Consider the following 22,915-nt stretch of genomic DNA (forward strand, 5'->3'; position numbering starts at 1 on the left):
AAATAAAGATTTAAAATTTGAAAAATACTAATAAGTAATGTCAATATTTTATTAAGTATGTTTACATCTTACATGTTTTTATACAAATTATTTGAGAATTGGAGACAAATATTTTTTTTTTTAAATATTTTTTATATCTTTAAATTTAAATTTTAATGAATTTTGCTTTTCCTGGTATTGACATATCATGAATTGGATTATCAGATATTGATTTATATCAATCAATTTATTATAAAAATAAATAATAAATTAAAAAGATTTAGCTTTACTATAAGTCTTAAAGGAATATTGATTTAATTAATTTTTCAATATATATTTTGTAAAAAATGTGAATATATATTAATTGTTTATATTTTATCGAAATTTTAATTGTTTTCATTAATGGAGGTTAAACATTTTTTTGCTTTCTAATTTTAATTTTGAATGTGTTTACATGTCCATTTTTCTATTATAAATTGTATGTAGACCCAGATAACAACTACCTACCAAAATATTAATTAAATTACCAAAATTAAACCTTATTATTTAATGATTAATTTCCAAATCCTCCAAATAACTTATGTATGTATTTTAATGTGTATTTAATTTTACACAAGCTAAGAAAATTATTTTAATGTTAAAAACAGTAATTCACTATTGTTAAAATTAACAATTAATTAGTTATTAAATTATTTTTTTTATTATTAAAAAAATGTAAGTTATCTTCTCAAAGAATTGGATAATTAATAAATGATTATTTTGATTATAAATGTTAATTTTTTGAGTTTCTTCTCTCTTTCCAAGAGGAAAATGTTAATTAAATATATCAAAACTAAAATTTTGTTTATTATTAAAAAGAAAGTGGAAGTTATCTTCTCAAAGAGAGGATAATTAATTCATTAATTATGATTTTGATTATGAATGCTAATTTTTTGAGTATCTTTTTTCTCTCCACCTTAATTAATTAAATTACTAGAAGTCAAAATTCAGCAGATGGAATTATTTATTTGGTAAGTTAATTTTTGAAGAAAGTGTAAACCTTATTATTTACTAATTAATAAAAAATGGATTACTTCTTTTTAATTTTTTTTATTGCATATTTATCAAATTAACAATTAGATTTGTTTAGTATTTTGTTATAAATCTCTTTTTATAACAGAGTTATTAGCTTATTTACTTTCTAGAGGTGCAACATTCGAAGATTTCAATTTTAGTTTAAAAATGTTACATACTCCTTCTCATCTAATCAGCGCTGTTTACAAACACATATGATTTTTAATATTAAAAAAAATAATTATAAATTATTTTCCTTTAATTAAAATACAATTTATTTTTTTACATTTAAAAATGTTTGTAAACCTTTTACTTACAATTAATGTATTTATTTACCTTTTTTAATCACGTAACCTTTGATATTGCTTTGTTTATAAACAATTAATTAGCATTTGAATTAATCTAAAGTTATTTTTGTCTCCCTTTTACATAATTTCATATTTTGTTTGATTGCTTTACACTAGTTTCAAAGTTGATTTAAAGCTATCAAAATTCACCAATATATTCATTAAATAATATATTTAAGATATAAATTTGATCTATTTCTGCATATATTTACTTTTTGTCTTATTTGCTTCTTTAGAAATAATCGCTAATAGTTTTTTCGTAATTTACTTATAAAATTATTTACTTAAAGTAAATAGACAAAGTGTTTTATTATTTTTTCAATATTCGCACATTTTTAAGAAAGATATGATATTTGGTACAAGTTTTTAAACCACTAATTTAAAGACATTTCTTAAAAATTTTGTATGCAAATTTAATAGTACCATAAAATGAGAATGATATAAATAACTATGTAAATATATTAAACTAGTTAATAACTCATCTACTATCAATGATTTTATTTGTGTGAAAAAATATAAAGAAATTCATTTAAGCTTGTTAAATTATGGTAAAACATACTATTAAAATGAATTCAATTTTGACATTCATTTCTTTGTAATAGCTATTTTTTTTTTTAAATTTTTAATATAAAAAGTTACAACTTTCTTGAAAATCCTAAAGTTTTGTTTGAATTTCATTTTTAGGTTTCAAAAATACATATCAAATTGAATTCATTTGTTTTTTCAGATATAAAATAAATCAAAGTTATAAATTTTCTTATTTTCTAAAAGAAATTAATTTAAATTAGAATAAACAAGCAAAATGAATTACTTTTAATTTTTTATTCTTAATCATGGTTAAATTCTAGAGAAAGAAAATATTATATTTAATCCTATTTTTACTCCAAAATATTTTTAAAAATAGAATTTAACTATGAATAAAAGATGTAATAGAATGATAGGGTAAGTTTATTTTTATATATTAAGGAAAACTAGACGGATAATATTAATATTGAATTTAAATTAATTTGCTTCACAAAATTATTATTTAGTTATTTAAGTTCATATATTAAAATATAACCATTTAAACCAATCAAATTAATTTCAAAGATCTTTTACAAAATTTTTGAAAGCCTAAATATCATAACAGTTTTGGTATGGCATGGCTCGTTTCCAACAAAAAGAAAAGTGCTATATTTTAATTTTTTTAATTCATTAGAATAATAAAATAAATTACTTATTCAATCAAATTAAGCAAAAATATTTTAAAATAAATTTTTATTAAATAAACTTTATTTTTTTAAACAAGATATTTAACTCAAATTTAAAATTTTCTTTTTACTAATAAAAAAGCTTTTAATTAATTCTGATAAATCTTTTGATGTATTATATAATCATACATTCATAAATATAGACCTTCCAAACAATTCACCTCACTGTATAGTCTATAGCTAGGACTAGAAAGTAGCATGTATAGAAAAAAATGTTTAAATATTTTGGCTTGTTATTTTATGTATAATATAATAATAAATTTTATTTTATTCATTTGATTGATTTTTAGTAGATATCAAAAAGTAGAAATTGTGATAATTAAATGCAAAGAGAGTGTAAAGTAACAAGAGAAGTTATAAATCAGTGAAAAAATGAGGGAGAGTAATAGGCTTCAGGAAATGTTATGATGATTAAAAGAAAACAACTGATCTATCATTTTGGAGTTCATTAATCAACGATTTCTCGATTATTAGCAAAATAAATAGGTTCATCGACAATGTATTATTCACTAATAAATATTATTTTCTACTATATAGAAGTATATTAGGGATTGGCTGGAATCTAAGAGGAAGATAATTTTATTGAAATTCCCTTTAAAAAGTTTGCTTATGGTATTTGTTGCCATTTTTTTGGAAGGTACTTCTAAAATACATTTATTTGAAAAAGGTAGGTATTAAATTTGATTCCTATGAATATCAAAAAACTAAATAAGAATATAAATAAATTCATGGATTTGAAAATTTATTTTATGTGTAAATTGTTTTATTTTTTTTTTAATTTCTCAAATAATTCTATGTATTTATTTTTAGTTGTATTTTGCACTAGCTAAAAAAATTATTTTAATGTAAAAATAATAATTCATAGCTATTAAAATTAATAGCTAACCCTTAGTAGCTATTTTAAAAATACTTTTTTATCTTTCACACATAAACTAACTAACTAACTAATTTATTTATTTCAATCCTACTTATGTATGTTTAATCTCCTAAATCTAAGGATTTACTAAATTTTCAAATAAGATAAATGTTCGTGTTTATATTTTGTTTATCAAAAAGTGTAAGTTATCTTCTCAAAAAGAGGATAATTAATTAATTATGACTTTGATTAAGAATGCTAATTTTTTGAGTATCTATTTTATCTACATTAATTAAATTACTAGAAGTCAAAATACAACAGATAGAAAGAATTACTTGGATAGTAAAAATTTGAAGAAAATATTAATTAAATATATCAAAATTAAACATTATTATTTGCTTATTAACTCCTAAAATCTCTAAATAACTCTACTTATTTAAAGGCGTATATTTACATCAAAACTATTAAAATTTATAACTAACTCTTATTAGATCTATTTAAAAAATATTATTATTTCTTTTCACATATACATTTACTTACTAATTCATTTATTTCAATCAAATTTATTTACATTTAATCTCCTAAAATCAAAAAATAAATTGACTAATTTTTCTAAGCTAATAAGTTTGATATTTCTTAAATTAATAATTCTTTGGAAATTCATCATAAATTTTAATGTGTAAATTTTGTTTATTATTAAAAAGTATAAGTTAACTTCTCAAAGAGAGGATAATTAATTAATTATGATTTTGATTATGAATGCTAATTTTTTGAGTATTTTTTTTATATCCACCTTAATTAAATTACTAAAATTCAAAATTTAGCTGATTGAATTATTTAATACGCTAAAATTTAAAGAAAATGTTAATTAAATATATCAAACTAAACCTTATTATTTGCTGATTAATTTCCAAATCCTCCAAATTACTCAAAACATTTTAAGGAGTATTTTATTTATACAAGCTAAAAAAATTATTTTGAAGTAAAAATAATAATTCATAAATATTAAAATTAATAACATTAGCTCCTTTTAAAAAATATAGCTATATCTTTTCATGCATATATTTAAAAAATTCATTTATTTCTATCACATTTTTTTATGTTTAATCTCCTAAATCAAACAATTTTACTAGTTTTTCTAATCTAATAAGTTGGATATTCTTTAAATTAATAATAATATTTTTCACTCTTTGGAAATTTATCATAAACATCAGTGCAGTTTATTAATTTTGTTTATTATTAAAAAAGTGTAAGTTATCTTCTCAAAAAATATGATAATTTATGATGATTTTGAATATGAATGTTATATACATTAATTAAGTTACTAGAAGTCAAAATTCAACAGATAAAGTTATTTGATTAGTAAAATTTAGAAGATAATGTTAATTAAATTTTCAAAATTAATCCTTATTATTTAATGATTAATTTCAAACCCTCCAAATAACTATGTATTTTAGGTGTAATTTACACAAGCCAATAAAATTATTTTAATGTAAAAATAATGTAAAGTAAACAGTTGATTAGCTAGTAAGTTAATTTTTTTATTTTTAAAAAAAGTGTAAGTTATCTTTTCATAAAATTGGATAATTAATGATGATATTGATTATGAATGTTAATTTTTTGAGTACCTTTTACCTATTAAAGAAAAAAATGTTAATTAAAAATATCAAAAATAAACTTTTGTTTATTATTAAAAAGTGTAAGTTAACTTCTCAAAGAGAGGATAATTAATTAATTATGATTTTGATTATGAATGCTAATTTTTTGAGTTTCTTTTTTCTATCCACCTTAATTAAATTACTAGAAGTCAAAATTCAGCAGATGAAATTAATTATTTGGTAAGTTAATTTTTGAAGCAAGTGTAAACCTTATTATTTGCTAATTAATAAAAAATGGATTACTTCTTTTGAATTTTTTTTATTGCATATTTATCAAATTAACAATTAGATTTGTTTAGTATTTTGTTATAAATCTCTTTTTATAACAGAGTTATTAGTTATTTACTTTTTAGAGGAGAAACATTTGAAGATTTCAATTATAGTTTAAAAATGTTACATACTCCCTCTCATCTAATAAGCGCTGTTTACAAACACATATGAACTTTCAAAAAAATTGATTTCTTTTTAAAATAATATTTATGATTTTTAATATTAAAAAAAAATGATAAATTATTTTCCTTAAATTAAAATACATTTTATTTTTTTACATTTAAAAATTTTTGAAAACCTTTTACTTACAATTAATGTATTTATTTACCTTTTTTAATAATTTAAACTTTGATATTACTTTGTTTATAAACAATTAATTAGCATTTGAATTAATCTAAAGCTATTTTTGTCTTACTTTTACATAACTTCATATTTTGTTTGATTGCTTTACACTAGTTTCAAAGTTGATTTAAAGCTATCAAAACTCACAAATATATTGATTAAATAATAAATTTAAGATATAAATTTGATCTATTTCTGCATATGTATTTTTATATTCTACTTACTTTTTGTCTTATTTGCTTCTTTAGAAATAATCGCTAATAGTTTTTTCGCAATTTACTTATAAAATTATTTACTTAAAGTAAATAGACAAAGTGTTTTATTATTTTTTCAACATTCGCACATTTTTAAGAAAGATATGCATGCTTAATATTTAATACGATATAAAGTCGTTTATTAAAATTTAGGAGTTATGATTGACTTACTTTGATTAGGTTAAAAAAATTAGATATTTGGTACTAGTTTTTAAACCACTAATTTAAAGACATTTCTTAAAAATTTTGTATGCAAGTTTAATAGTACCATAAAATGAGAATGATATAAATAACTATGCAAATATATTAAACCAGTCAATAACTCCTCTACTATCAATGATTTTATTCGTATGAAAAAATATAAAGAAATTCATTTAAGCTTGTTAAATTTTGGTAAAACATACTATTAAAATGAATTAAATTTTCACATTCATTTCTTTGTAATGGCTATTTTTTTTTAAATTTTTAATATAAAAAGTTAAAACTTTCTTGAAAATCCTAAAGTTATCTTTGAATTTCATTATTAGGTTTCAAAAATACCTATCAAATTGAATTCATTTCTTTTTCAGAGATAAAATTAATAACTTTCTTATTTTTTCTAAAAATTAAAAGAAAATTAATATTGCTTGTTATTCTAATTTATATTAATTTCTTTTTATTATTTATCACTGTTAAATAATATAGCGTAAGAAAATATTATATTTAATCCTATTTTTACTCCAAAATATTTTAAATAATAGAATTTAACTAAGAATAAAAATGTACTAGAATGATAGGGTAAGTTTATTTTTATATTTTAAGGAAAACTAGACCGGTAATATTAATATTAATATTGACTTTAAATTAATTTGCTTTACAAAATTATAATTCAGTTATTTAAGTTCATATATTAAAATATAACCATTTAAACCAATCAAATTAATTTCAAAGATCTTTTACAAAATTTTTGAAAGTTGGGGATAAATTTTTATTTTAATTAATTTTTTTCTTGCTTTAATTTACATTCATTTTCACTTATATGATATTTAATTCCAATATAAAAAGGAATTTTAGATATTGATTGTGTCATTTTAAATTCAAAGCCCAACTAAAATAAATCATAATAATTAAAAATAAAATAAATAATATAAATAAAATAAATAAAAAAAATAATTTAAAAAAATGAGCAAATTCTTAGTACTTGCCACCCTATTAGCTTTAACTGGATTCTCTCATGCAACGGTCACATGCGGTTAAGGTGCTATCATAGATCCAGGAGATAATACTAAATGCTTTTGCCCTTAAGGTTTCTATGGTGATCCACTTAAATATTGCTAATCTTGTCCTGGTAATTCTTTCTCCCATTTTACTGTAAATAGTATCAATGTTTAAGATTGCAATATATGTAAAGATGGTTATTATGTCTAAGAAGCTGCTACTGATAAAACTGCTGCTATTTGTACTAAATGTAGTGGATTTACAACCCCTAAAGAATAAACACCAACTTCTAGCTCTAATGAAAGTGTCTGTAATGCTTGCATGGATGGATATTATTACTTAGCTGGTCCTATTAATAATTCTTTAGTCCCCACTTGCGTCCAATGCCCTCCATATTCTGGTGTACAAGGAATTCTTTAGTCTACCCCTGGTTTTTGTACTTGCTATGACTCTGGTGCAAATGCCTTAAGTAGTACTGTTACTTCTTGTACATGCAAATCTGGTTAAGGAACTCCCATTCAAACTCCAGGATCAACTTCAACCTGTATTCCTACTACCACTTCTAATTCTTCTTCTACTGCTTCAAATGCTTCTAATGGTTCAAATGCTTAAACTGCTTCAAATGCTGTAATTCTTAGTACTTTTACTGCTTTATTATCATTCGTTTTCATTATTTGAAACTAAAGATTTAAACTTTGAAAAATAGTAATAAGTAATGTCTATTTTTTATTAAGTATGATTTCATCTTACATGTTTTTATGCAAATTATTCGACAAAGATTTTTTTAAAAAAATATTTTTTATTTCATTAAATTAAAATTTTAATGAATATAGCTGTTCCTGGTATTGACATATCATGAATTGGATTATCAGATATTGATTTATATTAATCAATTTATTATAAAAATACATAATAAATTAAAAAGATTTAGCTTTACTATAAGTCTTAAAAGAATATTGATTTAATTAATTTTTCAATATTTTGTAAAAAATGTGAAAATATATTAATTGTTTATATTTTATCGAAATTTTAATTGTTTTCATTAATGGAGGTTAAAATTTTTTTGCTTTCTAATTTTAATTTTGAATGTGTTTACAATACAAAAATTTAAACTATTTTTATTTTAAAAATATTAATTAGTAATTTCCCTCCTCACATAACAAAAATATAATGATATTAAATAGATAAAAAAAGATAAATAAAACCTTAAAATTAATCATGGAAGAATCCTTAAGGTCAATCAAAGTTAATGACAAATTTGCAGTAATAATTTTTTTTGCTATATTTTCAATATTTTACTTAAACTATAATTTTCTTCATAATGTTAAATTATTGATGAGCAAATAATTTCGAGTAAATTTGAGATCTACCTTAGAAAAAAATTGTAGAGGTGGTAGAGGATGGGATAAGTTATATTCAATTTTTAAATGAAAGAATTAGCTTCTTAAGTACACAAAGAAAATTATTTTTTCTTATTTTTATAACTTCAATGTCATATTTATTATCTTATTTTTGAGTGGCTGTTAGATTCTTGTTATAATATGATAGTTATCCTGTATTTCATATGAAAAATAATTAAAAATATAATTTCAAAAGAAATTTAAAGAAATAATTGATAAAGTTGATCTTTTTATTATATAAAAGTCCAAGAGAGAGTTTTATTGTCTTTCTCTAGAAAGATAGTAGAGAGACACAGATAAACAGGGAAGAGCCCTAAGGAGAGCTAAGAGGTACTTTAAGAAAATTAAATAATAAGAAGAAATTTTGAATATGATTGTTATCTACATTAATTAAGTTTACTAGAAGTCAAAATTCAACAGATGGAGTTATTTGCTAACTATACATTTTGAAGAAAATATTAATTAAATTACCAAAATTAAACCTTACTATTAATTGATCAATAACCAAATCCTCCAAATAACTTATTTATCTCTTTTAATGTGTATTTATTTTACACAAGCTAATAAAATTATTTAAATGTAAAAATAGTAAGTAATTCACAATTATTAAAATTAACAGTTAATTAGTTATTAAATTATTTTTTTTATTATTAAAAAAAATGTAAGTTATCTTCTCAAAAAATTGGATAATTAATGATTATTTTGATTATGAATGTTAATTTTTTGAGTTTCTTCTCTCCTTCCAAGAGGAAAATGTTAATTAAATATATCAAAACTATACTTTTGTTTATTATTAAAAAGTGTAAGTTATCTTCTCAAAGAGAGGATAATTAATTAATTATGATTATAAATGCTAATTTTTTGAGTATCTTTTTTCTATCCACCTTAATTAAATTACTAGAAGTCAAAATTGAGCAGATGAAATTATTTATTTAATTATTAGGTAAGTTAAATTTTGAAGAAAGTGTAAACCTTATTATTTACTAATTAATTAAAAATGGATTATTTCTTTTTAATTTTTTTATTGCATATTTATCAAATTAACAATTAGATTTGTTTAGTATTTTGTTATAAATCTCTTTTTATAACAGAGTTATTAGCTTATTTACTTTCTAGAGGAGCAACATTTGAAGATTTCAATTTTAGTTGAAAATGGTACATACTCCCTCTCATCTTATAAGCGCTGTTTACAATCACATTTGAATTTTCAAAAAAAATTGATTTTTTAAAAATAATATTTATGATTTTTAATATTAAAAAAAATGATAAATTATTTTCCTCTAATTAAAATACATTTTATTTTTTTACATTTAAAAATGTTTGTAAACCTTTTACTTATAATTAATGTATTTATTTACCTTTTTTAATCACGTAACCTTTGATATTGCTTTGATTATAAAAAATTAATTAGCATTTGAATTAATCTAAATTTATATTTTTCTCACTTTTACATAACTCTATATTTTGTTTGCTTGCTTTACACCTAGTTTCAAAGTTGATTTAATGCTATCAAAATTCATCAATATTTTGATTAAATAATATATTTAAGATATAAAAATTGATCAATTTCTGCACATGTATTTTTATATTCTACTTACTTTTTGTCTTATTTGCTTCTTTAGAAATAATTGTTAATTGTTTTTAGTAATTTACTTATAAAATTAATTACTTCAAGTAAACAGACAAAATGTTTTATTTTTTTTTCAATATTCGTATATTTTTAAGAAAGATGTGCATGCTTACTATTTAATAGGATAGAAAGTCGTTTATTAAAATTAAGAAGTTATAACTTACTTTGAATAGGTTAAAAAAAATAAATATTTGGTACGAGTTTTTAAACCACTAATTTAAAGACATTTCTTAAAAATTTTGTATGCAAGTTTCATAGTACCATAAAATGAGAAAGATATAATTATACAAATATATTAAATTAGTCAATAACTCATCTCTATCAATGATTTTATTTGTGTTAAAAAATATAAAGAAATTCATTTATGCTTGGTTTTTTAAAAAGCCTATTAACTGTCAAATTTTATCATTTTAATGAAATAAGAAATAGCTTTATGAAAGTTATAAAAAAAAGATAAAATCTATTTATTTACATTCATTAATTTTTTAAGTTAAATTATGGTAAAAAAAATTAATTAAAATGAATTCAATATTAACATTCATTTCTTTGTTATAACTTGTTTTTTTAAATTATTAAACAAAAGTTAAAACTTTCTTGAAAATCCTAAAGTTTTCTTTGTATTTCATTTTTAGGTTTCAAAAATACATATCAAATTGAATTCATTTCTTTTTCAGATATCAAATTTATTAATTTTCTTATATTTTCTAAAATAAATTAATTTAAATTAGAATAACAAGCAATATGAAGTTTCTTTTAATTTTTATTCTTAATCATGGTTAAATTCTAGCGTAAGATTATTTTATAATAAATCTATTTTTACTCCAAAATATTTTAAAAAATAATTATGAATAAAAAATTTACTAAAATGATAGGGTAAGTTTATTTATTTTTTATATTTTAAGGAAAACTAGGCAGGTATTATTAATATTAATATTGAATTTAAATTAATTTATTTCACAAAATTATTTAGTTATTTAAGTTCATATATTAAAATGTAACCATCTAAGCCAATCAAAATAATTTCAAAGATCTTCTATTTAATTAAAAACTCAAATATGCAAACAAAATTTTTGAAATCTAAGAATTTATTTGAAAATTTTTGTATAATTTTTAATACTAATAATTTGAATAAATTTATGCTTTTTCTTTCTTTCTTAGATAGATTCAGTTTAAACACAAGACTAATAGCTATGCAATGACAAAAGAGAAATATAAATATATTCATTAATTAATTTATTTTTATTCAATTTATACTTAATAATAACAAAATTATAAATCATTATATTGATCTATCAAGTTCTTGAGCAATCTTTTCAAGTTCTTCTAGATTTTAGGCCATTTCTTTTCCATATCCATTTTCTTTATCTTCTGGGCAGGGATTAAGTTTAAGCATCATTGAGTATGTACCAACATAACTGATGGATCTTTTAAGTTTGTTTCTAAGTCTTCTAGGATATATCGGGTTTTCAACCATGCACCTATAGAATTAGAGACTTTCGTTCACGAAATAAATTTATAGGGAGTACTTCCAGTGACAAGTTATGTACGACTAATTGTAAGAGATTAGAAAAAAATCCTAATAGTTATTGTTCATGTCAGGATAATGATCTGATATGATGGTCAAAAGCATTTAATTAACTCAAGGTAGACTAAATTTGAAAGCTATATCGATTTGTTAGATACTGCTTTTTCAGAAATTAATTTTGATAAGGTAAAACAGTTTTAATTTTAAATAAGACCTAGCAACATATCATGCCTCAGAGAATATTAGATCATAGTTGAAAAAAAATAAAATTGAAATTTTGAATGGATAAGTAAAGGAACAGATCTGAATCCAATAGAGAAATGTTGGGCTTTTATAAAAAGTGAAAGTAGTGACGAACTATACTCCAAATATAAAATCGCTGAAGAAGATCTTTATAATGCTGTGAACCATTCTTTTTGTAGCATCAAATGACTTAAAAATTTGAATCCTAAAATTTATACTTCTATGACTTAAAATAAAAGAGGAGTTATTAATGATGAATGAGAATTATTAAGTTTTTTAGAATCTTTTTTATCTTTTATATAAGTATTTCTTCTTATCTCAACAAATTGTTAATTAATATAAGTATATAATATTTTGATCGATCAACTAATTATAATAGAAATATACAAAAAATTTAATGGTTAGAAAGGAGATCTTTAACAAGAGGAAAAATTTTTTTTGACATGTATTATTTTTCATCAATTTTAAAATGAATTGAAGATGGAGAGGGTGAGTGTCCTTTAAAAAAATAAATTGCATAATTTTTAGTAGAAATTAATTAAATATTTAACCATACTTATTAATTTAAATACTAATTAGTTTTTCTACAAAATTTAATTTAAAAACATAAATAATTTATTAATTAATCAAATAGAACAATTTTTAATATAATAAATTATATTAAATTCAATTAAATAAATTAATTCTAACGAGAAGCGAATAACAGTCTGAATATAAATTATTTTACATTTCTTTAATAATTAAAAAATTTTTAAAATAGAATAATTATTTCAAAGATTAAAATGTAAATTTGATTATCCTCCTACCTAATATTATAAAAAGACAATTTTTATTAGAAATAATATTATTAAAAATGAAATAGCTTTAAAAAATACAATAGCTACATAGAAAAATACTAAAGGAATAGATAGATCAATTTATATAGAAAATTAATTAATTAAATAAGAATTAATCAGACTTTGGAAAAAAGCTTATTAAAAAAGGAAAAAATTTATTCATTTTTTAATAAAAATAAATAAATAAATTAAAGAATACAATTACAAAATGAAAGGAGCAAATACTTAAAAAAACTCTCCTGTGAAGAGTAAAATAATATAAAATGTAAATTAAATTAATGTTAAATTAAATAATTCTAACTAATTTACTACTTGCATGCAATAACTAGCTTTAGAGTTCAAAAATTTAAATAATCGAAAAGTACTTCTCGATCTCCAAACTAAATTCTATGGAGATAAAGAATTATTGGATTTTACAATTAATTTAACAAAAGTTTCCAAAGATATCAGATATTTGGTTTGGAAGATATAAGGTGATTTTACAGATGATGGATAAGCTAGCTCTATTGGTAATTTCATAGGTAAACTAGTTAACACATATAGATTAGAAATAATAATTGATTCACCCTATTTTGCAGATAACGGAGCTGTTTTTTTGTCAAAAGGCTTTAGTAAATTAAAGAATTTACATATCCTGAAGATTGAGATATTTCCTACATATGGTAAAGTATGTAAAAAGATGACAGAAAATGGTATTTTTAAAATTTAATAGTCAATTCGTGAAATGCCTAACTTAGAAATTTTACACTATGATGTATTACAGTCTTATAAAGAAATTGAATGCAATTAAGATCAATATCTATTTAGAGGTTTAAAAAAACTTTCAAATAAAGTTTTGAAAATTCAAAATGATACTTCAGTCGAAGATCTAAATCAATTTTTTGAATAAGAAAAGAATAATTTGATTTCAGTGAGTTATGATTACAGTATATTTTACTATGAAGAGTCTAAAGTAACTGAACATAGTATTTTAAAACATTTAAATTTAGTTAAACCATCTTTTGATTTACCATACCTGCTAAATTTTAACATAACTAATTCATATTAATATGAAAGTTATTTATAATTAAAAAATTATAATAACTTAACATATTTAAAAAATATCCTAAATGAATTTTCTCAAATTAATAACAAAACCGTATTATAAATTATTGTGTTTAATGCTTTTACCAAGAATCAAATGACCATTAATCCATTATTAGTTTATGTAGATTTAATCTATTGAGATATTCAATAAGTCTTTGATTTTAAGTAAATTAAAAAAATACTAATAAATTTATGTGTTTTTTTTAAAATATATATTTGAGATAAATGTATCTAACATTTAACATGATACAGTATTTTAATTTAAAGTATCCAATGTATTTATTTACCTTTAATTTAATAAGTTCATTAATAGAAAAGGTTTTTAATTTTATTGAAATTATGAGTTTTAAAAATATTAATAATCTTTATTATATATAATTTAGAATTATCATAGAAAAGATGTTAATTAATTTCTAACAAAAATTTGTTAAAATTTGATATAAATGATCAAAACAATTATTAAAATTAATAAGTAAAATTAGTTAAAACTCATAAAAATTAATATTTTTATTTCTGTATTAGCAAAACTCCATCTATTTATTCAGTTTGTTTGTTGTTGAAACTCAACAATATTTTACATTCAAATTTATATAATAAATAAATTTTCATAATTTAAAAAATTTGATGAACCCTTTTGAATCATAATGTGATTTAAAATATGTGTTAGTTGTTCAAAAATAGTTCGAAATCAATCATAATAATATTTATATGCATGTATGTACAAGCATATCATAATTATAATAAAAATTTTTTATTTATTAAATAGAGGACTATTGATAATATTGTCTTAATCTGAATATAGTTTTATTAATAATAGATATCAACTAAAATAATGAAATAAAATAAATATATTTCAATCAAAAATTAAGTTCTACTAACAGGTTGAATATTTTAATTCATCAATAAAAAGAGCATTTTAAATTTATTAAGATTTTTTGTTTTAGCAACTTAAAATTGCTATCTGGAGCAGATGTTGCTTGTAATTCAACATAGTTTAGTATTAATATCAATCTTATATCATACGCACACATAATATAATACAGGAATTTATCCAATCTCTCTCTCTCTCTACAAATTTAATATAGTATAATGGTTGACCAAATTGAAAATATGCTACTAAAAGTTAGTTATTTCATCATAAATACCCACAAGCTTACTGATGTTTCTGATATCTTCTACTAACTAATATTTTTTTGGCACGCACTTATAAATAAAACGTTTTTGCTTTCTTTGTTTATTTAATATTCCAAATTAAAAATTGACAGTCATTACTTTATTGATCTGCAAGCAAGTCTTAAAAAATAACAATAAAACTATCAATAATTTTTTAAGTAGATAGGTGGTAAATTATGATCTATTCATCTATTCATCTATCTATCTATCTATCTATCTATCTATCTATCTATCTATCTATCTATCTATCTATCTATTTGATTTTTTACTTTGCTGCTTAATAATAAATATGTTTAACGAGTACTTTTTTTATTTAAAATAATTTTTTGGTAAAATAAACGTGTAAAATTCAAGTTAACAATTTATATAGATGCTAAAACAGATAAAAATCATTTCGCAATAAAATATATATAGCTATCTTATTTTAATATCTACATAGATAGATTGATTGTGTTAATTATAAATGTGTCAAACATTTTAAAAACGATATTTATTATTCAAGTAGGTAATCTATAATATATATCGTCATTTATATTATTTATTTATTTAAATTAATTAGATAATAACTTTAATTGAAATATATCTTTTTTGTTTTATTTCACTCATTTAAAAATAAAAGTTTACTTATTGAATGCATAACTACTTAAAAAATCTAATCAAAACAAGAAAAAATAGTAATAATTGATGTAAATTATCTCAATAGTACATAACTTTCTTTTAAATTCAAAGAATTAACATTTTCATGGATTAAAATATACATTATATATAATGGTAGCCTTATTAGAATATAAATTTGTAAACTTCTTAAACTTTAATAATGACAAGTCTAAAAGTTAGATTTATCTATAAATATTATAACAAAATATTAATAAAATTATAATGAAAGTTAGCTATCTTTATGGGTTTATTTCGTTTTAGAAATTAATAACACAAATAATTTATAAAGGTGTATGAATAAATAAATCAATGAAAATTTACATAATTAATCGAAATGGTTTATTAAATTTTATTGAGATGTGAATTTAAAATATTCAATAACTTACTTAGTAGATTTTATATAGCATAATCAAAAAGCATTAAAATATTATTTCAATGCAATTTCAATGTAAATTTGTACTTGATATTTAAGTAAATCTACATTAATTGATAATAATATGAATTCATATTGACAATTTGTTTAATGTGTAAATTTTGTTTGTTATTTAAAAAGTTGTAATCTATCTTATTTGAGAGGAAAAAAGAGGATAATTGGTGATGCTTTAGAGTATGAACGCTAATTTTTTGAGTCTTTATCTTTTCTATATCCAGATTGATTGATTAATTAATTAATTAACTAAGTAAGTAAAAATTCAATAGATGGGATTGTTCGATTGTAAATTTTGAAGAAAATTAATATTAATTAAATATATCAAAACTAAACGTTACTAATTTTTAAATAATATTCACAAAATCTCCCAATAACTTTATGTGTTTTTGGGCAATTTTATACGAGCTAACAAAATTATTTTAATGTAAAAATAATAATTAATGTCTATTAAAATTAATAGTTAACCCTTGCTGGCTCTATTCAAAAATATTGTTATATCTTTTTTGCATTTACATTTCATTTATTTCACTCATATTTAATTATTTACTATTTGTGTCCTTAATCAAAAAATTTACTAATTTTTCTAAACTGATAAGTTGGAATTTTTAAATTAATAATAAGATTTTTCACTATTTGGTAATTGATTGATCATAAATAATTTTTGATGTCAAGTTAAATGATTAATTTTATTTATTTAAAGTAATACTGAATGATTTTAATTTTATATGAAAAGTGTATGTACTAACTAACTAACTAACTAACTACCCTCTGATAAGCGCTAATTCTCAATTTTATAAAAAATTTCTACTATATTTTGTATTTTTGTTTTATACTCATTTTATTTCCACTTCAAAATCTAATATATAATAAATAATAGGATTCCTTCTATTACATATTTTTTTAATTAAAGATTAGATTTGCTCAGTGATTTATTTGTTAGGGAGGTAGTGTCATTAAAAATGTTTAGTGGGTGTGTTAGTGGTACATAATTTTAATAGATTATATATATCATGTAATTGCATGTTGACCTAAATAATATAAAACATAGACCAAGTAGGTCTTCAAGAAATATTTGAATAAATAAATAGTTACTTACCTCCATTTAATGTATAACCAAGCCAATACTTAGATCTTAAACATAAAAACAAAAATATATAAGGAAACATAATGATAAAAAATCAAACAAATTACAATAACTTTTTAGTGAAAATAATAAGTTAATTCTACTAAATATATTATATAAATCGGATAACTCTCCCTAATCAAACACATGGACTCAAAAACTTTCTTTTTACATCCATAGCTAAAATACAAATATCTAATCTTGCTCCAAAGTAGTTAAATATACACTTGTGGACTTAATTCATTATATATGTACTCTTTGTATATTTAGTAAATAATTAAATATTTTTTTTAATTTTGAAAAATAAAACTTTTTTTAAAAAAAACAATGCTTTTCATATTAATCACACATTAAACATTTTAAAGAGAGATATTTAATAAATATCATGCTTATATAAAATTTAAAAGTAAATACATCAAATTTACTATTTGCAGAACTTATTCGTATAAATTTAAAATCATTTTAATGAATTGTTTTGTAAATCAGTTTTAAAAGATAAGTAAAAAAGACATTCTTATATTATATTTCAGACAAGCAGTTTTATCTTTTTTCCTATTGCTAGTTTTAATTTATCTTTCAAATGTTTCCATTTATTTTCAATGGATTAAGTATGAATGGATTCACTCTAAAATAGTTTTAATTTTTTTTTTTAGGGTTTTTTTCATTTTTTGCTTTGATTGATCTTAAAGCGCCTATATCCTTTGCTCTTTAGAAAGACTTCCCTCGCTCACTTATCCGAAAGATCCACTAGATTCTTCTAATTAAGCTTTCATAATTATACTTTCTCTTTAATGCCCAAAGGCTAAACTCAATAGATCTAATCTTTTTTATTAAATCTAATTTTTTACTAGCAATCTTTATTTTTCATTTTTAAGGAAAATAACTGCCTAAATTCGTCCATTTCTTAAAATTATGATTTTTAATGTTTTTAAATTATAATTTTTTATCAAAAAAATATAGAGTTTAATTTAATATGAAGATAAACTTAATTTTATTCAAAAATCTATGATATAAGAAATGCTCAGAATTGTAAATAATTTAATAATTAATTACAACATTGATACCCTAACTTTTTGAACATAAACTTATATTTCTAAATACTAAAAATACACCGGAGTTGATATTTAAATTTTAGTGATAGATGTAAACATAACATTTTTGAGTTCATGAGTATATGTGTATGATTAGGGAGAGTTATCCTATAAATCCTATCACAATAGTCGATAGACCTCAAAATACGTAAAATAAATTCCAAGGATTCAAAGAATTATGAGATCAAAATAAAATTCCTGACAATCATTCACATAACCTACAGCTTAAAGTTCACTAGAAATGGCAGTAGAAGCACAATCAAATCTTTAAAATTAAATATTACTACAATGATAGTAATAATAAAAAATAAGCCTATAAAAACAAAATATAAAAGAAAAAAATACAAATTAACCCAAATCCAGATAAAAAATACCCTGGTATAGTATCCTTCCTTGAATCCACCTAAGATAATATGTATAAAATCCTTCATAATGAAATAAAATAATCATAAGAGAGTAAAATAAAGTAGAAGTCAATTTAAGAAAAATCAATAAAATTAGCATATTAATGTATGATATAAAGGATATTGGCAACACGACGTCAGAAATAAAGTCCACCATTTTTTCACTTTTACACGTTTTTATTTGTAAAATCTAAAATACCTAAAATTTCAATAGTCCTAATTTTTTAATTGTCCAAAATACAAAAATGCAAAAATATACAATATCTCCCAATGTTTTATAGTCCAAATTTTTTATAGTCCAAATTTTTTAATTGACAAAATTGATCCTGACTATAATTGAATTAGCATATCCAATAAAAAGGCAGAATTATAGGATTGAAATCCATATATATATTAAAAGAAACCTAACTTATATGCTTATTTATCGATTTTCAAGGAGGGGGAAACGTTTTTGAAATATGATTTTCTTTAACTTTGCTTTTGAAATATGAATTTGAATTATTTATATTTTTGAGATCATCATAATTTATAAAAATATTTAAAATCTAAAATTGTTTTATTTAATATTACTAAAAACGTAATCATATATGAATTAAAAAAATCAAATTAATTATTTTTTGAGAATAGAATGGAATTAAGCAAACAATTAATAATATGAAAAATTTAAGATTAAATTATTAATTTATTTTCATTTATAAATGTGCGAAACATTTTTTATTTAAAGTTAGTTTTATTAAATATTTATTTATTTATGGATTGAGTATGTTTGTTTTTTAAATTATTTTATTTTATTATTTGTTTGATTGTTTATTTTGATACCAGGTTGTTCATTTGGCTGAAATTGATCATTTTAATTCAGCCCTCATTCTCTCTCTTCTTAGTTTTCTACATGGTCCACATAATTCAGGGAAATCTGTTCTTTTCATTAAGAACCAGTATGTTGAAGATTTGAAAACTGTATTGCAAGAAGTGCATTGTGCTGATTTTAAAGTAGCTTGTCTCTTTTAATCGCATGAAGGACAGTACTTTTCAAAACACTGCTCTCTCTTGTTGTACAAAAATCCTGCTGTTGTTTAGAATGGAACTTTGCACAGATCACACATGCAATAGACCTACTTTTTAGGGTCTGAGGGTTTAGTCAAAACATTATCAAAGAATTTTAAGTTCTTAGGAATTTAACTAATGTTGGGATGTACTAAGTTCAAGTTTTGACAATATTTGTTGCACTAGTGAGATAAGAAGAATTTAAACATACCCTAATATCCAAGATTTCCAGCACCAAAACGGTGTTGGTCAAGACAATGAATTTAAGGGTCAGTCAAAAGACCACCTACTCCTTGTAAGTCTACAATCATGAGATAGCCTTCTGTTAATTGATAAGAGAAATGTGATAAAGCTTGAGAAAGAAGACCTGGTTCATCGAATCTGAGGTTTGTCCAGCCAGCGTTGTTATTGAACTTTACATATTCTCCTTAAATATAGTTTTCAGCAGAATAATATTTGTAGTTACTTCCTGGGTTTTGTAATTCGTAAATGAAACAGTGGACAAAGTTCTTTAGGTTAGCAGTTGTTTGAACATGCTCAGAAACGCGATCGTTAAAGCAGTTAACAATGTGCTAACAAAGGAACTAGCTTTCTAAATCCTTGATCATGTCTTCCTTGTCCTATTCTGGGTTGTTTAAGTTCTACTTTTTGTTTAACTTAGCAACCAAGTTCTACTTCAAAAGAGTGTCTTCAGCGAAGAAGGCGTATCTCATAGCACCTTCAGCAAAAGGAGTTGTGTTGATTCTGATACTGGTCTTGATTGAGGAGTTCTAGACAAGAGGTTTTCTCCAGTTAATTGGGACACCTTTATCTTGAACAATGAAATAGGTGTGACAAATAGCTTTCATAGATTGAACGCTATTTGGAATATTAAAAATCTTGGAAGGAGAGACAGTAAAAGTAACTTCTTTTATATTTTTGTTATGTCTTGCTTAGTCTTGTCCTACTTCTTCGTTAGTGTTAGTCCTGAAGTTATACCTTTCAAAGAAATTCACGCTCTAAGCTGTTTACATTCCTTCGCATATTTTCATAGCTTTGAAGAAAGCTCCTTCAGGGTCATCTTTGCTTTCCTTTGTGTAGGATTAAGATAATGTTTAAGAAGCGGTCTAAGAAATGAATTGACCAAATCCTTATGTGCTATTTCCTAATTTAGTAATGTCTAATTATTATCCATTAACTTCTTTGTTATATTGTTAGAAAATGTCGTACATCATTTTAGTAGAATTCATAATCTCGACAGCATACAATTTGACTCCTTTTTTAATTAAATTTTAGAACTCTTTTTTCAAGTCGATGCCATCTGGATCTCCTTTGGGATATCTATCATAGAAATCAGCTTTATCTCCATGATATTAGATACCATGAGCAGGAGCATCAGCAAGAAGGACAGCGTATTTAGCTTATGATTTCCAATTTTGGGAATTAGCTTGTTTGAATCCACCTGCTACATCTTCAGCTGCGTCATTACCTCCACAAGCTTGGACTTTTGAAATAAAATCTTAGAACTTCTCCAAATCTTCAGAAAAGTTAAAGATGCTGTAACGCTCAGAATCTCCATAATCACGATAACCAACAAAGCTAACCCTGATTTAACTGCCATGGTGTTAGTTCTTAATAGCTGCAACAATGCCTGTAATTTCAAGCTTGACTGCGTCAATCCAAGAACTCATAGAACCAGTACAATCAACAATAAACATTAAATCGAGTTCCATTTTTGGGAACAAACTTTAAAAGATTGGAAGGAAATAAGTCATGTCATCTTTCAAGAAATGGAAGTTAGTAATGAAATTTCTAGCTTCTTCATTCTTTGAGTAGTATTAATCTATAAATTACTTGACTTGGGCAGGTAATTCCTTCTTAATAACTACAGTTTTTGGTGTTTATTTGACATAATCTTATTTAGTTTCTTCAATCTCTTCTTACTATTCGTTCTTAATTTCTCTCTTTTTAGGATTTGTTGATCTACTTTTTTAATTATTTTGTGATATATCTGAATTATTATTGATTTCTGATTTCTCTTCTTCTCTTCTCTTTCCTTTTGTTTCATCAAAATTCTTGTCCTTGTTATTGCTTTTATTATTTGTATTTCTTTCAGCCTTGTCTCTAAAAGTTTTTTTTGGTTAAGATTCTACTTTCTTTTCAACTACAGTGATTGGTTTAACCTCTCTAAAAATTTCAGCTTCACCCCAGCCAACCATAGAAGTAGAAAAAGCAATAGGCTTGCTTATTTTAGGAACCTCAACTTTTTAACTTCCATCAACGACAGAGTCGTCTTTAGATTCTTCTTTGTTTTATTTTCTAGACTTTCTCTCCTTCTTTTGTTCAGTTTAAGGTCTTTTAGGCACTTCTTAGTGGACAACCTTAATGGGACATCTTGATTCGTTAGGGCAAAAATCGATGGTTTAGTCATGTAAAAATTCACATCTTTCTTCTTTCTTGCATGATTTAGTAGTTTAAAAATAATGGCAATACAGCCTTGAAGATTTAGATCTACCGCTCATTTTATTTTCAAGATTAAAGTAAAGATAGAATTTTTATAATGTTTTTTAATTATTTATCAAAAAATATTTGGTTCTGTTTCTTAGAATATAAAGCAAACAATACGATATCTAATGTGTCTATATATCTATATTTTGTTGTTTCTACTCAAATTTATTGTGTCTATAAAGATTAAATAAAATTATAAATTTAAATAAATCCACATATTGATTTATTTTTTTTTAAATGTCTCTTTATTAACTACCTACTTTTGTTAATCTTAATATTTACCATCATAAAGATAATTCAATAAATAAAGTGGATCGAAATGAATATCTTTATTTTTGAAATAATAATAATTTTAAACTATTAAATTTTATTCAAAACTAATTAAATGTCTAAAAAAAGTTAGTTCTACTAACTTATATATTCAAATTTAATTTTTTTATTATATAAATACTTTTTGATTTTAGCTTTCAGATAACAATAAAATAGGATCATTTTAATTTTATATTTTTTTTAAATATGTTCAAATAAAAATATTTTAAGTTTAATTAAATTATTTCATTCATTTAAAATAATAATAAAT

General features: G+C 21.7%; 4 protein-coding genes across 4 annotated transcripts; 2 read left to right on the plus strand and 2 right to left on the minus strand. All coding sequences in view use genetic code 6, as the record gives it.

The window, feature by feature from the left end:
* Positions 1-7,170: 7,170 nt before the first annotated feature.
* TTHERM_00734010 (immobilization antigen) lies at positions 7,171-7,884 on the plus strand (the record flags this gene model as incomplete). Its single annotated transcript, XM_001011549.1, has 1 exon — positions 7,171-7,884. One exon carries the CDS (start codon positions 7,171-7,173, stop codon positions 7,882-7,884), a length of 714 nt encoding a protein of 237 aa, XP_001011549.1.
* Positions 7,885-11,512: 3,628 nt separating this feature from the next.
* Positions 11,513-11,866, minus strand: TTHERM_00734030 (hypothetical protein; the record flags this gene model as incomplete). The annotated part of the gene is made up of 1 exon (XM_001011551.2): positions 11,513-11,866. The coding sequence occupies one exon, from the start codon at positions 11,864-11,866 to the stop codon at positions 11,513-11,515; it is 354 nt and encodes a 117-aa protein (XP_001011551.2).
* A 966-nt stretch (positions 11,867-12,832) lies between these two features.
* TTHERM_00734040 (hypothetical protein) lies at positions 12,833-13,478 on the plus strand (the record flags this gene model as incomplete). The annotated part of the gene is made up of 2 exons (XM_001011552.3): positions 12,833-13,105; positions 13,170-13,478. Exons 1-2 carry the CDS (start codon positions 13,049-13,051, stop codon positions 13,476-13,478), a joined length of 366 nt encoding a protein of 121 aa, XP_001011552.2. The 5' UTR covers positions 12,833-13,048.
* A 6,171-nt stretch (positions 13,479-19,649) lies between these two features.
* TTHERM_00734050 (MHCK/EF2 kinase domain protein) lies at positions 19,650-22,349 on the minus strand (the record flags this gene model as incomplete). The annotated part of the gene is made up of 1 exon (XM_001011553.1): positions 19,650-22,349. One exon carries the CDS (start codon positions 22,347-22,349, stop codon positions 19,650-19,652), a length of 2,700 nt encoding a protein of 899 aa, XP_001011553.1.
* Positions 22,350-22,915: the final 566 nt, after the last annotated feature.

This window comes from Tetrahymena thermophila (assembly GCF_000189635.1).
Source record: "Tetrahymena thermophila SB210 genomic scaffold scf_8254736, whole genome shotgun sequence".
Classification (NCBI taxonomy): Eukaryota; Ciliophora; class Oligohymenophorea; order Hymenostomatida; family Tetrahymenidae; genus Tetrahymena; species Tetrahymena thermophila.